This window comes from Phascolarctos cinereus, unplaced genomic scaffold (genome assembly GCF_003287225.1).
Source record: "Phascolarctos cinereus isolate Bilbo 61053 unplaced genomic scaffold, phaCin_HiC Scaffold_3;HRSCAF=262, whole genome shotgun sequence".
Classification (NCBI taxonomy): Eukaryota; Metazoa; Chordata; class Mammalia; order Diprotodontia; family Phascolarctidae; genus Phascolarctos; species Phascolarctos cinereus.
This window is the reverse complement of record NW_027555736.1, coordinates 236,316,544-236,335,311: the sequence shown is the minus strand read 5'-3', so window position 1 is coordinate 236,335,311 and position 18,768 is coordinate 236,316,544. Positions and strand designations below refer to the sequence as shown.

The 18,768-nt window shown below is 33.8% G+C and overlaps 1 protein-coding gene across 1 annotated transcript in view; it reads left to right on the top strand.

The window, feature by feature from the left end:
* EXOC5 (exocyst complex component 5) overlaps nucleotides 1-18,315 on the top strand; it is a 62,950-nt gene extending 44,635 nt beyond the window's left edge. The window contains exons 13-18 of the mRNA XM_020986453.2: nucleotides 7,580-7,688; nucleotides 8,089-8,209; nucleotides 12,716-12,802; nucleotides 14,918-15,026; nucleotides 15,238-15,453; nucleotides 16,158-18,315. Coding sequence (XP_020842112.1) covers nucleotides 7,580-7,688; nucleotides 8,089-8,209; nucleotides 12,716-12,802; nucleotides 14,918-15,026; nucleotides 15,238-15,453; nucleotides 16,158-16,346 — 831 coding nt within the window. The 3' untranslated portion in view covers nucleotides 16,347-18,315. The remainder of the gene's footprint in view (nucleotides 1-7,579; nucleotides 7,689-8,088; nucleotides 8,210-12,715; nucleotides 12,803-14,917; nucleotides 15,027-15,237; nucleotides 15,454-16,157) is intronic.
* The last annotated feature ends 453 nt before the right edge of the window (nucleotides 18,316-18,768 follow it).

Below are 18,768 nucleotides of genomic sequence, written 5' to 3'. Positions count from 1 at the left end.
TCTATTTATGGGTACAGGGAAGATCAAAACACAAACTCAGAAGAGGACAACATTGTCGATATACCTACATCCAAAACATCAAAGGGGAATATGAACTGGTCTCAAGCCCAAAAGGCCTTCTAGGAAGAGCTCAAGAAGAATTTTAATAATATAATTAATTAATCAATTTATCGTATTTCATATATAGATATAATATTATATTATATATCATATCAGATTATCATATCAAATAGAATTAATAATTAATAGATTAATAAATTTATCAAATAAAAGAGGTAAAAGAAAAATTGGGAAAAGAAATGAGAGGTATACAAGAGAGAGTCAGCAGCTTGGAAAAGGAAGGACAAAAATTGAATGTAGAAAACAATTTCTTAAAAAATACAATTGGCCAGATGGAAAAAAAAATCCACTGAAGAAAACAATTCCTTAAAAAGTAGAATTGGCCAAATGGAAAAGGAGGTACAAAAGCTAACTGAAGAAAACAGTTTGTTAAAAATTAGAATTGAATAAGTGGAAGATAATGACTTTATCAGACAGCAAGAATCAGTCAAAAAAAATTAAAAGAATGAAAAAATAGAAGAAAATATAAAATACCTCATTGGAAAAACAACTGACCTGGAAAATAGATCCAGGAGAAATAATTTAAGAATTAATGGTCTACATGAAAATGGTCTACAAGAATTAAGGGTATATGGTCAAAAAACGAACCTGCATGGCATCTTTCAAGAAAGTATCAAGGAAAAGTATCTTGACATCCTAGAACCAGAGGGTGAAATAGTCATTGAAAGAATCCACCAATCACCTTCTAAAAGAGATCCCCAAATGAAAACCCCAGGGAATGTCGTAGTCAGATTCCAGAATTATCAGGTCAAGGAGAAAATGCTGCAAGCAGCCAGAAAGAAACAATTTAAGTATCGTGAAACCACAGTCAGTATTACATAGACTTGACAGTGTCTAAATTAAAGGATCACAGGGCCTAGAATATGATATTCCAGAAGCAAAGGAGTTTGGATTACAACCAAAAATTAACTATCCAGCAAAATTGAGTATAATCTTTCAGGGGAAAAAATAGACATTCAGTGATATAGGGACTTTCAAATTTTTCTGATGAAAAGACCAGAGCTGAACAGAAAATTTGATCTTCAAATACAAGACTCAAGAGAAGCATAAAAAGGTAAACAGGAAAGAAAAAAATGTAATTCAATAAGGTTAAACTCTTTACATCCCTGCATGGGAAGATGATACTTGTAGCTCTTGAGAACTATATCTTTATTATGGCATTTAGAAGGAGTATACATAGACAGAAGGTGTGGGAATAAATTGAATTTGATGTGATGATAAAAATAAGGGGTGAAAAAGGATTGTGCTGGGAGAAGAGGAAAAGGGGAGGCAGGATAGGGTAAATTACATTGCAATAAGAGGCGCAAAGACCTGTTACACTAGAAGGAAAGAAGGGAGGAGAGCAAGCATTGTTTGACCCTTACTCTCATCAGATTTGGCTCAGGGGGAATAACATACACATTCAGTTGGTTATAGAAACCTATCACACTATATAGGGAAGGAGGAGGAGAAAGGGGAAAGAAAAGGGAAAGGGGGTGGTTAGAAGGCAGGGAAGAAGTAGTAGGGAAGGGGGGAAAGGTAAGGGAGGGGAGATTAAGGGAGGCGGTGGTCAGAAGCAAAACACTGGTAAGGAAGGGAAGGGTGAAAGAAAAGTATAAAAAGTATAGAAATAGGATGGAGAGAAGGACACAGAATGTGAATGGGATGAACTTGCCTATTAAATGGAAGTGCACAGCAGAGTGGATTAAAAACCAGAATCTTACATTATGTTGTTTGCAAGAAACACATTTGAAGCAGAGAGATACGCACAGAGTAAAAGTAAAAGTGTGGAGCAGAATATATTATGCATCAGCTAAAGTAATAAAAGCAGGAGTACTGATCCTGATCTGACAAGGTAAAAACAAAAGTAGATCTAGTTAAAAGAGATAAAGAAGGGAACTACATCTTGCTAAAAGGTACGTAGACAATGAAGTAATATCAATACTAAACATATATGCACTAAGTGGTACATATAGCATCCAAATTTTTAGGGAAATTAAGTAAGTTACAGGAAGAAATAGATAGCAAAACTATGCTAGTGGAGGATCTCAACCTCCCTCTCCTAGAAGTAGATAAATCTATCCACAAAATAAATGAGAAGAAAGTTAAGGAGGTGAATAGAATTTTAGAAAAGTTAGATATGCTAGACCTCTGGGGGGAAATTGAATGGGGATAGAAAGGAATATAAGTTTTTCTCAGTGGTACATGGCACCTACATTAAAAAAAATGACCATGTACTAAGGCACACAAACCAGTCTTGAAAGGCAGAAATATTAAATGCATCCTTCTCAGATCATGATGCAATAAAAATTACGTGTAATAAAAAGCCATGGAAAGATAGACAAAAAATTGTAAACTAAATAATCTAATCCTAAAGAATGAGTGAGTCAAATAACAAATTATAGAAACAATCAATAACTTCATCCAAGAAGATGACAGTAATGAGAGAACATAGAAAAACTTTGGGGATACAGCCACAGTGGTTCTTAGGGGAAATTTTATACCTCTAAATGCTTACCTGAATATAATAGAGAAAGGAGAGATCAATGAATTGGGCATGCAACTGAAAAAGCTAGCAAAAGAACAAATTAAAAATCCCCAGCTAAATACCAAATAAGAAATTCTGAAAATCAAAGGAGAGATTAACAAAACTGAAATTAAGAAAACGTTTCAACTAATTAATAAAACTAGGAACTGGTTTTATGACAAAACCAGTAAAATAGATAAACCTTTGGTTAATTTGATTTAAAAAAAGAAAAAACCAAATTATGAGTATCAAAAATGAAAAGGATGAATTCACCACCAGTGAAGAGGAAATTACAACAATAATTAGGAGCTATTTTGTCCAGTTGTATGCCAGTGATCTGATAATCTTGGTGAAATGGATGGATATTTACAAAAATATAAATTGCCCCAATTAATGGAAGAGGAAATAAAATACTTAACTTCATTTCAGAAAGAGAAATTGAACAAGCCATCAATGAACTCCCTAAGAAAAAAATCTCCAGGGCCAGATGGATTTACAAGTGAATTCTACCAAACATTTAAAGAACAGTTAATCCTAATGCCATATAAACCATTTGAAAAAATAGGCGGAGTCCTACCAAATTCTTTTTATGATACAAATATGGTGCTGATATCCAAGCTGGAAAGAGCCAAAAAGAAAAAGAAAATTAAGGACCAATTTCCTTAATGAATATAGATGCATAAATTTTAAATAAAATATCAGCAAAGAGATTGCAGCAACTTATCATGAGGCTCATACATACACTGTGACCAGGTAGGATTTATACCGGGAATGCAGGGCTGGTTCAATATTAGGAAAACTATCAGCATAATTGACCATATCAATAACAAAATTAACAGAAATCATATGATTATCTTAATAGATGTAGAAAAAGATTTTGACAAAATACAACACCTATTCCTATTGAAAACACTAGAGAACACAGGAATCAGTGGAGTTTTCCTTAAAATGATAAGTAGCATCTATCTAAAACCATCAGCAAGCATTATATGTAATGGGGATAAGCTAGAAACATTTTCAGTTAGATCAGGGGTGAAACAAGGATGTCCATTGCCACCACTGCTATTCAGTATTGTACTAGAAATGTTAGCTTTAGCTATAAGAGAAGAAAAGGAAATTGAAGGGATTCAGATAGGCAACAAAGAAACAAAAGTCACTCTTTGCAGATGATATGATGATATACTTAGAGAATCCTAGAGAATCAACTAAAAAAAATACTTGAAATAATAACTTTAGCAGTTACAGGATATAAAATAAAGCCACATAAGTCATCAGCATTTCTGTATATTGCTAACAAAGTCTAACATCAAGAGATAGAGAAATTCCGTTTAAAATAAATGTAGACAATACAAAATATTTGGGAGCCTTCCTGCCAAGACAAATCCAGGAACTGTATGAACATAATTACAAAACACTTTTCACACAAATAAAGTCGTAACTGGAAAAATATCAGTTGCTTATGGGTAGGCCGAGCTAATATAATTAAAATGACAATTCTACCTAAATTAATTTACTTATTCAGTGTCATGCCAATCAGACTAGTAAAAATGATTTTATAGAGCTAGAAAAAATAATAACAGAATTCATCTGAAAGAACAAAACTTAAGGATATCAAGGGCATTAGTGAAAAGAAATGCAAGGGAAAGTGGCCTAGCCATACCAGATTTAAAACTATTATAAAGCAGCAGTCATCAAAACTATTTGGTACTAAGAAATAGAGTGGAGGATCAGTGAAATAGGTTAGGTACACAAGACACAGTAGTCAGTGACTATAGTAATCTACTTTTGATTAAAGACTCTAGCATCTGGGATAAGAATTCATTATTTGACGAAAACTGCTGGGGAAACTGGAAAAAAGTATGGCAGAAACTAGGTATAGACCAATATCTTATACCATATATCAAAATAAAGTGCAAATGATGACATGAGTTAGACACAAAGCAGGAAACAAAGCAAATTAGGATAGCAAGAAATAATTTTACCTGTCAGATCTATGGAAAATAGAAGAACTTATGACCAAATAAGAGAAGAAGAATATTATGAAATGTAAAATGGATAATTTTGATTACAAAATTAAAAAGTTTTTGCACAAATGAAGCCAATGCAACCAAGATTAGAAGGGAAGTAGAAAGCTGGGAAACAATTTTTACAGCCAATGTCTCTGATAAGGGCCTCATTTCTAAAATATAGAGAGCTAAATCAAATTTATAAGAATACAAGTCATTCCCCAATTGATAAATGGTCAAAGGCTATGAACAGGCAGTTTTCAGATGAAGAAATTAAAGCTATCTATAATCATATGAAAAAATGCTCTCAATCACTACTGATTAGAGAAATGCAAATCAAAACAACTCTGAGGTTCCACATCACACCTATCAGATTGGCTAACATTACAAAACAGGAAAATGATAAATGTTGGAAAAGATGTGGGAAAAATGGAACACTGATGCATCGTTGATGGAGTTGTGAACTGTTCCAACCATTCTGGAGAACAATGTATACCTATGCCCAAGGGGCTATAAAAATGTGTATACCCTTCGATCTAGCAATAGCACTATTAGGTCTGTATCCCAAAGAGATCATAAAAAAGGGTAAAGGACCCATTTATCCAAAAATATTTATATTAGCTCTTTTTTGTGGTGGCAAAGAATTGGAAATTGAGAGGATGACCATCAATTGGGAGTTGTGGTATATGAATGTAATGGAATAGTATTGTTCTGTAAGAAATGGTGAGCAGGCAGACTTTAGAAAAACCTAGAAGGATTTGCATGAACTGATGCTGAATGAAGTGAGAGAACCAGAACATTACACAGTAACAGCAACATTGTGTGATGACCAACTTTGTTAGACTTAGCTCTTCTGAGCAAGGCAGTGATGTAAGAAAATTCCAAAAGGCTTGTGATGGAAAATGCTATCCATATCCAGAGAAAGAACTGTGCAGTCTGAATACAGATCGAAGCATACTATATTTTCTTTTTTTGTTGTTGTTTTTTTGTTTTTTCTTTGTCATGGTTTTTGCTCTTGGTTCTGATTCTAATTTACAACATGACTAATGTGGAAATGTGTTTAATGTGATCATACATGTGTAGCCTATATCAGATTGCATGCTGTCTTGGGGAGAGGGAAGGGGGAAAATTTAGAACTCAAAATCTCATAAAAGTGAATGTTGAAAACTAAAAATAACTAAATTTTTCCTCAGTGCTTTGCTTACTGCTTTGGCACGTAGTAAAAACTTACACATCCGTGTGTGTGTATCATACACACACATACACAGATGCATATATACATATATACACATATGTATATGTTTATATGTGTGTATACATATACACACATACATACACACACGCATACACATTAGTATGTAATGGTAGCCATCTCTAAGGTAGGGGGGCAGAGAAAAAAGAAAAAGTTACATGATAATTTTATTATGTATTTAAAAGTAAGTAATAGCAAGTTGTACATAATAGATTTGCAGTTTCATATACAATCTTTATTTTCTGTTCTCTGTTGTGGAAATGTTTATTTTATTTCTTAAGTTCAGAATGCAATAAAATTTTTAAAAAGAATTTAATAAATGTTTGAATTTAGTATGAAATCAAGATATGAGTGAACATAAAAATTCCTTTTGTCATAAAGAAGATTAACCTTTAATTTTGGTTAGAATCGAGGACATGAAATCATGTAGTATTTTCATCCTTTTTGATATTGGCCTTCTCTCTGTTCTTCACCCATAACATCCTGTGTCCCAACTCCATGCCTTTGCATTGGCTGTCCCTTCTGCCTGGAGTGAGGTCTCTCCTCATATCAACTTCATAGGGTCTCTATCTTCCTTTAACTTAGGCACGATCTTTGGTGTGAAACATTTTTGGGTTTCCCTCTGAACTGCTAGTGCCTTTTCTCTCCCAAATACCATACATTTAAATACTTTCTGTATGTTTGTACTTACTTTATGTTTATCCTATGTTTATATATGTACTTCTTGCTTCCTTCATTAAATGTAAACCTCTTATGAGAAGGAATTGTTTCTTTTTTTTGTACTTCCATTTTCGTCTGCTTAGCATAGCACTTTGCATATAATAGGTGCTTAATAAATACTTGTTGATTGATATTTAAGTCACAGGTGTCTAATTCTGGATTAGAATTCATATTCTAGAAAGGCAAAGGCCCGAAATCTTAAGGTAAACATAAACCTTTTCACCAAATCCCCAAATACTGAGTGGGTGGGGGTAAGGAGTGGTTTACACTTTGAGACTCACCGACCAAATGAACGTAATGTGTAATATATTAATAATAGGAAGCCCACTATTCTGGAGGTTTGTATAGGTGGGAAACAAATAGGTTCGAAAAAGGATAAAGAGAAATTCATTTATGACAACTCTTCTGACTGCCCAAGATCCTTATCTCGCATTAAAGGATTATAATGGTCAGTCACGTTTATCCTGTGGCACCTGTAGTTCTTCCTGTCGTTGGGTGTTTGAAGTAGCTAGACAAGCAGTAAAAAACCATTGTTGCTGGTCATATACTTGAGTTTATTTTGGCCTTTCCAGGATGACCTGATCCAAGTCAGGAAAGTTATAGCCATTCATTCTAGGGCAATATAGATTTGGAGCATCACAGAGACAGCATGTGTGTTATGGTGGGAATCGTTTCTGGTTTTGAAATTTATTTTCATTTTATTATGTGATTTCAGTTGTTTATATATGTTTAATTTTACTCTTTTCTTATTTTTGTGAAATGTAATCTATATATATTTAAGCCCCGTAATGCTTTATATTTTCATTTTATTATGTGATTTCAGTTGTTTATATATGTTTAATTTTACTCTTTTCTTATTTTTGTGAAATGTAATCTATATATATTTAAGCCCCGTAATGCTTTATCTGTCCAGTAAATGTTAAATGAATTAATTTCTTTTTAAGCTGATGTGGATATTGTTTTTGTTTTTAAAAGCTTTCTGACCCATCTGATTTGCCAAGGAATGCCTTTAGAATTTTTACTGTTCTTGTGGAATTTTTGTGTATTGAGCATATTGATTATGCCTTGGAAACAGGACTTGTTGGTAAGTAAAATATCTTGTCTTCATGTGTGCATAGTAGTAAATAAAAGTATTAGAAATACTAGACATTTTTATATATATAGCATCTATATTTTTACTTAGATGATGCAGTATGCCAAAATCTGTTTTTAAGAATTATAAAATAATCAAAATTGTGTAATTTAAAAATCATTAGTGTAAGTTTAATCTGAAATGTCTTGTTATGAAATGATTAATGATCTTAATTTTAATGTTGCTTTCTGTATTATCTTAAAAAAGGATGATTTATTATTCTTTCTACTTAAAATTGTAGCTGTCTAATACATATTTGTTGATCAGCTGACTAACCAGATACATTTATAATGGTGCAAGGTATTAATTTTACTTAATAGCTGATTTTAATATACATTCACTTGCATTTTAGGAATTCCTTCTTCAGATTCTAAAAATGCAAATCTCTACTTTTTGGATGTTGTGCAACAGGCCAACACTATTTTTCACCTTTTTGACAAGCAATTTAATGATCACCTTATGCCACTGATAAGGTCAGTCAAATCTTTTAATTCATACTGTCAGCTCCGGTAGGTTGAATTATTTCTACACAGAAGAAGTGGCCGGCTCTGTATCTTGATCCTGTGAGTGCAGATCCATATGCTGAGCTATAGCCTCACATCTAAGCTACTCTCTCATATTGTCAGATGCTATCATCACCTTCCTAAAGGACGTTTTCAACTAAATGACCTAAAGGAATTTCAAATTCAGTATATCTAAAACAGAATTCATTTCCTCTAAAACCTCCCACTCTTCCTAATTTTATTATTCCCATTAAGGGTACTGCATTCTTCCCGTGACCACATTCATAATCCCAGCGTCTTACTGTACAAGACAAAAGTCTTAATGAAGTTTTAAACTACTAAACCTTAAAATTTTACTGAGGCTTTTAGGAAACCCTCTATATCCTGTAGTTAACCATTTCAACTACACACTATCCTCTACTCTTGAGTTACTCACTTCTTTTTCCTATTGCTGTTCTTCAGTTGCCAAAACCAAGCCTTGAATTACTCCTATCATCTTCTGCTGAATGGAGCTGGAAGAAGTTACAAAACCCTTTTGACTGGGTTCATAATTTATGTTAACTGTCTTCACCTGGCCCTCATGGCAGCAAAGGAATCTTTTATTCCTCTCTGATTGGTTTCTTATCACTCTTCATAGGAGCTCTTTCAAACCTCTTCTCCCCAAGTCTTCCTCACTCCCCTTTTTTCCACTTCTTAACTGAGGACCTTCACTATTTTACTGAGAAAATCTAGACCATTTGATTTGAGTTCCCTCTTCTACCCATCTCTTCATCTCAAAAAATTTTTGTCCCCTGGGGCAGCTAGGTGGTGCAGTGGATAGAGCACCAGCCCTGAAGTCAGGAGGACCTGAGTTCAAATCCAGCCTCAGACCCAACACTTGACATTTACTAGCTGTGTGACCTTGGGCAAGTCACTTAACCCCAATTGCCTAAAAAAAGCCAAAAAACAAAAAAAAATTTTGTCCCCTATTCTTTGCTTATGTCCTGCAGACTCTGATGATGTGACCCTTCTATTTGCCCAGATCAGTCCCTCTGTATATTCCCTTGACAACATCTCCTATAGCGAATTGCCCCTCAAACATCTCTTCTATCTTTAGTCTTCGAACTCTCTCTATAGATTGGTTCCTTCTCTACTATTTTCAGACATTCCCAAGTCTCCCCTTCCTTAAAAAACCTCCATTAGATCCTACTGTTCTCTCAGGCTGCCGTCCCAAATCTCTTTTCTCCATCTCCCTTCTCTCTTTGAACTGACTATCCACCTCCCCCATGCCTGAAATGCACCACCTACTCACCTCTACCTTAGGGAATTCCTCTCTTCCATCAAGAGGCAGCTAAAGCATTTCCTGATTCCCCTCAACTGTTTATTATGTCCTTGTATTTATTTTATCTTTATATACTTAAATGCTTGCTGCCTGTCTCATTTAAATATAAGATCCTTGAGAGTAGTTTTTTTCTTCTGTTTTTTATTTCTATGCACAATATCTGGTACATAGTAGGCAGTTAATAAATGTTCTTGATTGACCCTCAGCTCAGTCTTCTTCACTTCCCATTTCCAGTCACTTGACAAATCTTGTCACTTTTATCTCCATAACATCTGTCATGTGTACTTGCTTCTCTCTACTCAGACTGACACTGCCCTAGTTCAAGCTCTTGTCACCTCTTATATGGACTGTTATAATAACCTCCTAATTGTTTTCTCTGCCGCAAAGTGTTCATCTGTCCAGTCCATTAGATTAATATATCTGAAACACAAGTTTGGCTGTGTGGCCCCCTGTTGCTTCCATGATCAAATACAAACCCTTTGTTTGGCATTTAGCAACCTTCATAACATAGTTCTAGTTTACCTTTCTAGGCATATTATGTATCACTCCCCTTCACCTACTCTGCAGTCCTGTCAAACTGGCCTGTTTGCTATTTCTCGTCAGTATGGCGGATCTTCTTAGACAATAGTCTGTCTCTCATCTTCATGCCTTTACACAGTCTTCCTTCTCCCCTAACTTCCCCCATGCCTGCAATGACCTCATTCCTTCCTCTGCCCTTTACCTTTCTCTCCTCTCTCTTCTAAAATTGCCTTATATTTACTTTGTATATAGTTTGTATCTACTTATGTATACGTGTTGTTTTTCCCTATAGAATGTAAACTCCTTGAGTATAGGGATTTTTATGTTCTTGATTTTGTATCCTAAGTGCTTGGCATATGGTAGCCACTTGATAAATGCTTATTCAGTGGTATTTTTTGAGGTATTTTAGCTGAGAGGCATTATACTTTGGAAGAGAGAGTACTACGCTTAGAGTCAGAAGACCTGGGTTTGAGTCCTAACTCTACCACTTAGTATCTGATTATGAGCAAGTTATTTACACTCTTTAAACCTCATGTATAAAATTGGGATAATTCTACCCCACCCCACCAAGAAGTTACAAGGATCAAGTAAATTCCCTTTCTTCCTTTACCTCTTTTTTCCTCTTCTCACCTCTTTTCCCTCCATCTCTCTTCCTTACATACAATTCATAGTGAATTCTTGTCCCTTAACTCTTGGATCCATCTTTTCTTTGCTGTTACCATTGCTACAATTAACTGGGTTATTGTAACAGTGACATAACTTCTATCCACATCTCCAGTCTTTGCTGTCCAATACCATCCTTCCTCCCTTAATCAGTTTAATCTTTCCAGTGCAAAGCTCTGCTTATATCATTCCACTGCTCAAAAATATCTAGTGTTTACACATAATTTAATAAATAAGAGTCCAGACTAGCCTTCAGAGCCCTGTATAATCTGTTTCCAAGCTACCGTAATAGCCTTCTTTCATGGTATTCTGCTTGTTATACTCCACAAAAACTGTACTGCTTTCATTCCTACCATTAATTATACTTGGAATTCCCCATCTCCCACAGGGGAGAGGTTGGAAAGGGGGGAAAAAAAACAACTTCTGCTTCTTCATAAATCATAGTATCTTAGATTGAAAAGAACCTGGCAGTTCATGGGAGTTGATCTAGCCCAGCTTCTAGATTTATTGAAATCCTACTCATCCTTGAATTCCTGGCCCAGATGCCACCTTACTATGATGCTTTCCTGAATAGTGCCACCAGTAAATGAGCTAGCTCTTCTCTGTAATATTAGAATACATGATTTATCTAATGAGTAGATTTTAAGTGCTGTATTTATGACACACTTTTTAATGGTTCAGGTCATTCTAGGGTTGCATCTTGCATCTCCTATGTGTCTCTATTGATGCAATAAAGATGGGGGAGAGGGAGATAGTATTAATTTTGATTTGGCACTAAACAGGAGATTGATTTTTCAATTATGTTTTATCAGAACATCATATATTTATATAGCTATCAAGGTATAGATATCTTATGAGAAGTAGTGTACTGTAAGTTATACTGTCAATTAACATTTCAAAGACTGTACCACTGATAGTTTCAGGATCACATTCTAAAAAAATCCCTCCTAGTGTTTACCACTAAAGAGAGTTTTTCTTCCTGTGATAAGACTTGTTTAAACCATTGGGCCTAATAAACATACCCTCCCCTCCACATACATACATACTCCCATAAGATTTTGATGAGATGTGATGTGTATGTAGGTGACTCAGAAGGGAAATATAACTGGCAAATCTTTTTTCTTCCCCAAACTGAATTCAGCTTCTGATGCCATAAGCTAGCAAGATTATACTGTCATCCTCTTAGTCTCGTTTAACTTAGTGATTTCCTTTGATTTTTGAATAGTAAAGCATGATTTTTTGTTTCAAGAATTAATTCTCTTAGGAGTGAAACCAAACCAAATCATTCTGGTATTTTAAAATTACTTCGATAATGAATGTGCAATCTTATTTATATAGATCAGTGTAGATATTTATTCTCTTCAGTAATAGAGATCATAACCCTTGTATGCATTTTCATTGCATGAGACTTTCCTGTGGTTTCCCAAAAATCTATCCCATGGAGTCCATCCAGTGTCCTAGAAGCTTTTCTCCAGCCTTCTTGACATTGTGTAGATACCATTATAGCATTGTAAGCTGGCTAGAGGACTCCATATGTGATATTTATTATGTTACTGGCTCTTTTATTTTTCCTGTCATGCATTTCTCTGGTGATACTACATTGTTTCTCTTACCTGCTTCCTTCTTTGGATTGTTTCATCTTACTTATGCCCAGCATGCACCAGTCCACTGCCCTTCGAATGATTGTGCCTCAGTTTTGAAGGCCACTTGAGTGATATTTTCTTGAAAATTAGATACTTTCATATTCATTTCATTTCATATTCATTTACTGTTATTGAGTTGTATCGAGCCTTGCATATAGCCGTAGTCTCTCTGTAAATGCTATGATTTGGTGAATAGGAAAGAATATTCATTGCGTTTACTTACTGTTTGGTTGCTTCTTGGGGGCAAGACTAGACTATTTTTAAAAAGCAAGATTTTTGATTTTTCAAATAAGTAATAACATTGAATTTTTTTTCTTAAATATTTAATAGCTCTTCTCCTAAGTTATCTGAATGCCTTCAGAAGAAAAAAGACATAATTGAACAAATGGAGATGAAACTGGATACTGGTATTGATAGGCAAGTTGTATTGACTTTTTTTTTTACTCTTGAACTGTTGTTTGTTATTTGCATAAGGTGTCAATATTTATTTTTAATTTGAGGAAATTGTCAAGAATTCGTTTTTAACATAATTGCGGGTAAAAGCTCTTTATCTTTTATTTCCTAGTAAAAGGCTAATTCTGAGGTATGCCTCTGAGAACATCCTCTTCTCCCCTTCAGAAAAGCCCCCAAAACCAAAAAACTCCTCTACAGCATTTTAAAAAGATAATTTAATTTGTAATTTAAATTTCCAGGATTTTTTTTCCTATGTATTTTGAACAAACAGTAAAATGAATTCCTTGAAAGCCTCTTGTGTATTTGGTGATTGGGAGGGAGGGGAGAGGAGAGAACAAAAATAAGCTCCAAACTAAATTTCAGACTTGTGGTCTCTTTTATACCACATAACATCTGGCATCAAAGAAAAGAAGTAAGAAAATAGGCTTAGGACAAATAGACCGCATTAGTTTGACAGAATTTTGGCTTAGAAGAACCAGTATGAATGATCTAGTTCAATCTAATGATTTTAAATTGGACCATAACAAATCTAAGAGAAGCTAGGACACGGTAAACCCTTCCAGTTTGGAGTTATCCCTGCCAGATTTATTCTGTGGTCTAAACTAAAGCTCTCATGTAACAAACAACTGAAGACCTTTCCTCTTCTGACTAAGAGACCAGGCTTTAGTTATCTTTTGTATAACAATTTTTCCTACATATGTAAAAAACTTTATTAAGTTACTTCCCAACCATCTTTCTCTGTAAGTAATACTACTTCTTTACAGGCTTCCTCTATAGGTATTATTCTCCAGCATGTTAATTGTTTTGGTTTCCTGTGTACTGTTTTGTGTGTGCATACTTTTCAATTCCCTGCTTTTGTGCTGTTTACATTAAAAAAAACTAAGATGTCTGAGCTGCTGTCTGTTGAAGTGGATCTGTCTCCAAGTGGTGGTCAGGGTGCTCATATACAGGATCAGTGTCTTTTAGTCAGCGTCCCTCCTAAAATGTGATTCTTACAATCAGACATAAAATACGGCATGTTTTGGACATTGTAGTTCATTAGTACAGCCTGTGTCACTCTGTTGATTGATATTGACCTGATCAGCTGACATTCTTTTTATGCAAGTGCTACGTGATCAGCCAGATTTTCTTGTGCCTTATCTTTCCTTACGTCTCCCAAGTAAATATTCTTTTCTCTTCAAAAAATAACTTATGGCCTGACGATGCTTCATTGTAATTTACATTATTCATTTCTAAGACTCTTTACATTAGGAGGATTTGTCTCTTTCATCATTTTAATTACCTTTATATTAAATATCAGTACTTTCTGCCTGCCCCATCCCATTTGAATATCTGACTATATAGACTCACAGACATTTAAAGTTTAAAGTCTCGTCTAGTTTGACTTCATTTTACAGACAAAAAAAACTGAGACCCTGTTAGGTTATGTGACTTAACCAAGATCACTTGTTAATTGCAGAGCTGGAATTAGATCCTGGTTTTATACTCTCTTTCCACTGATCTGTACTGTTTCACAGTGTATTTTTTTTTCCTTACCAAACACTTTCATTTCATGTTTTATTGTTACAGTTAAATTTCAATCAATCAGAATCCTCATTAATTGAATTTGGTTTTATCACTTCACTAAGAGGTGAGAAATAAATCACAGGAAATCAGAGAGAGATTTAATTATTCTATAGCTACTAAACTGTACTTATTAAGACTGAAAAGTAGACATTTTAGGATGATTTTATCAGCAAAAATTGAAATAAAACGATTTTCTTTTCATGAATAAGTTAAGTGAACAAGGGCAGGGAAGTTCTAACTTTGAAAAAGAGGGAATGAATTGTTCGCTATTTAGAAATATTTTAATCCTTTCTGCTTAATTCTTTCCACTTCTGTAGTGATGGTTTTCTGAATTATGTGACAGTTGTCTTAAAACATTGTGCAAATGACTTTTTCTCTATTCTAAAGCAAGCAAATAATAAAGCAGAGATAATTTAACTTTGTGGAATTATCTAATTCAAATTAAAATTGTTTTAATATGGTGAGGAACCTTAATAATTAAAAACTCAAACGTATTTTTTTTCAACTTTGAAGGACATTGAATTGTATGATTGGACAGATGAAGCATATCTTGACTGCAGAACAAAAGAAGACTGACTTTAAACCAGAAGATGAAAATAATGTTCTGATTCAGTACACTAATGTGAGTGATGTTAATTATAGTTTTGTTAACGATTAAAGGTACTTTGAAATACTTTTGACAAATGCTCTGATATTTTTGAAAGATAATATGTATTTTTAAAATATTGTTATGCTACAAAATTGTCTTCTGTTCTTTGAAATTAGAGCCTGTGTTTTTTTTAAAATTGGTCTGATAGACGTTTCCATATTATAATTGTACAAAATTTTTTCAGGCATGTGTTAAAGTCTGTGGTTATGTCAGGAAGCAAGTGGAAAAGATAAGGAATTCCATGGATGGGAAGAATGTGGACACAGTTTTGATGGAATTTGGAGTACGTTTTCATCGACTTATTTATGAACATCTTCAACAATATTCCTATAGTTGTATGGGTGGCATGTTAGCAATTTGTGATGTGGCTGAATACAGGAAATGTGCCAAAGACTTCAAGGTAAGCACAGCGACTAAACCTTGTAAACAGGTTCCCAAAATGTATCAGCCCAACAAAATTTTTATTAGCCTATGGTATTTTCTCTGATCATTATAATGCATGTTGTTAGTGAGATAAATTTCATTACAGTGGGTATCATGGCCTTAAAGAAGCAGACCGTGAGTCTTTTGGTTCATATTTTCTGAATATTTTGTTTGAATACTTGGTTTCTGTAGGCCTAGCCCTTTTTTCAGGTCCATATGCCCATGCTGCATGCATGACTGACATGCAATATGTATTATGCATCAGAAAAAATTCCATAATTTAATTAATTTTTTTCTTTATTTTTTTCCCTGTCTTAATTTCTTTACAGTAAATTTTAAAATCATTTTCTTATAAAGTTTTCAACTAAATTTTTTTCAATTCATATTTCCCTTTAGTCAGTGAAAGGGCACATTTAATCATAACTGGCCCTATTCAGTAGAAATATTTCTGTGAGTGATTATGGTTGATAGAAATTGTAAGTCTTTGCAAGGAATTAAAACTTATTTAGAAATCTTTGCATTATGAAGTTTGAGTTGCTTTTAAATATTTTCATTTGCCACAAACAAAACCCTAATGGGTAACTTTCTTATGAGGGGTAAGTAATTGCAAATAGTTTTTCAGTCTTCTCATCAAACTAGTATTTCTTCTATTTAATAATTTTTTCTTCTCTCTCAATTCAGATTCCACTGGTATTACAGCTTTTTGATACTCTGCACGCACTTTGCAACCTTCTGGTAGTAGCCCCAGATAATTTAAAGCAGGTCTGCTCTGGAGAACAACTTGCTAATCTGGACAAGAACATACTTCACTCCTTTGTGCAACTCCGGGCTGACTATCGATCTGCCCGCCTGGCTCGGCACTTCAGCTGAGGTTGAGTTGGAAAGAGAAACTTGATGTACTTTGCCCAAGCCTTGATTTTTAGAAAGCACAGAGTATTCCTTACTGAATAGCCACATTTTTACAGGAAAATGACTTTTCAGAACAATATGGCAGCCATATTTAAACTTGAGATTTTATTGGGGGGAAATGGAGACTGATAGTCACATTTTGCAATTTTCTCTAATGATTTCAGCCAAACCTTGTATTGTAAATTTCTTGTCACTGTTTTCACCATGCGAGTTATTTACGTGGAAAGGCAAATAAGACGTTACCAGGGTTTGTTCTTTATCTGATTCCATTTAGCGACTTTAACTATGATGCTTAGCACAGGTTTAAAGCTGACCCAAAATACGTTTGCTCATCGCTTTTAATGATTTCTTCACTACAACCGATCAAATTGGTATTAACCAAATTCTTTTAAGGTGTTCATAAGTAATTTTCCATCATCTTATATGTTATCCTACTTTGCATAATTTCTGCAATTTTTCTGAGATATAACACTAATCTAAAAATGATGTAATAAACTAAATTGGTGAAGCTGTTTTATACAGATGTTAGTCAGGGGCCTTCAACAATATATTTGCTTTTGGCTTAACTCAAGAAGGTTTACAATATCTTGTTTGGTACATAAATCTTAAACATGTCCTATCAAGAAATATATATATATATAGCCACCCCATTTTAGATTTTGTTACTCTAAGGTATAAGGTGGGGTATCTTTATAGAAAGGACTACTTTTTTATTTTAAAATTATAAGGGAAATAAAAGGATGAGATATAATTTAAACACATGAAAATGTTCATTTTTAGGAGTAGTGCTGTTTTAAAGATTTCTGTCTTTAAAAAATGAAAGAATATTCAGAAAGTCTGTCCTCCATTTGAAGTTGAATTGGAAGTTCATGTGCAGCCAGCCAACTAATCTTTCAGACAAATTCATTACCAAGACTGGTGGCCCAGACCCCACAATTTCTGCCTCTCTCCTTCCTTAAGGTATTTCTGAAATGGATTCCTGTTGTAGGCAAGTGATTGAGCCAACCTAATGTAGTGATAGTAGATTAAAATACTTAGGATAGCTTTGCCACCAAGTGGAAATTTAGACTGTAGCTGAGCAATTGGCTCTGCTTAATTGAGCAGTAAGAAAACATTCTATATTGGCCTGTTTCTTTTACTAATCTCTGTATTCTGTTCCTAGTCTTTAAGGAATAGAACGTCTTCAATATTCAACTTATGCTAACATCCTTTAACACAACCACAGGCTTCTCTTTTCTATTTTTAGAAATAGGTTATCTTCTGAAAAATCTGTTATTTCTTAATATTCAGTTGTCCTTACCCAAATTCTTGAACTTTCTAGACCCTGGGGATAGATATAAAGCAAGTCAGTATTTACTGGTTTGTCTTCATTTGTTCTTAGCACAGTATTATCAAGGTAAGCAAGGGAAATATAAAGTATGCCAGATTTTATGAAATCATTCTGGAAAACTGGCAACTTTAAACAGCTGTATAGTTCTGTTTCTTAGCAAAGAGAGAGCCACGGCAAGTTTTGGATACTAGAAAAAGGCACATAAATGTACTATTGACATTTTAGAAAGCTTTGATATGAATTCAAATGATACCTCTGTTACTTAAAGCCAACAATTTTAAAGCATTGGCTTTAATGGCCACTTAAAAAATGTTTGTATACTGTGTCAATTTGTAAACACTTTTAGTTATTAAATAAAACATTAGATGTCATTTTAAGACTTCAAATCATAGATGTGCTTCAAAGTTATTTTGTATGTTTCAGTTCGTTTTAAAGATGTAAAATGTATGCTTGTTTAAATATTTTGTTAGCTATATTTTCCATGTTTGAGTTCTGTGCGATATTTTTATTATGTCCATTATAAAGATAGTGACAGAAAAACCCACAGTACTTAAATTTTAGACATGTAAACATCCTTGCTCAATAAACAAATTCCCTAAACTTGTTTTTTTATTTCATTTCTCCATTCATATTCCATTTGATAAATTACTTCTATTAAAAGAAAATTTTAAAATACTTTTTCCTTTAGATTCATAGCTTAAATTTTTCTCCTAACATTAACTTTTACCTAAAAGTCAGATTCCAGGCATATTCCGGTCTTTGGGAATTCAGCTTCCACATATTGTCTTCAAAGAAGAAAAATAAATTTATCCATATTAGGCAAACAACACATATTCATTAACTAATTAAAACTCGACAATTTTGTCATCATTTACAGCCATCACATCCAAATGAAGGTTGGGAAAGAATCTGTACACTTAATTAAAAAATAATAATTCATTTATTTGGACAGTGAAATTTTAAGTTAAAAATAACCTATTTGAATGTTAAGAACTGTACATAATCTTAATTACATTAAAATTAAGTGAATAAGTAACTTATTAAAAGCTTGAA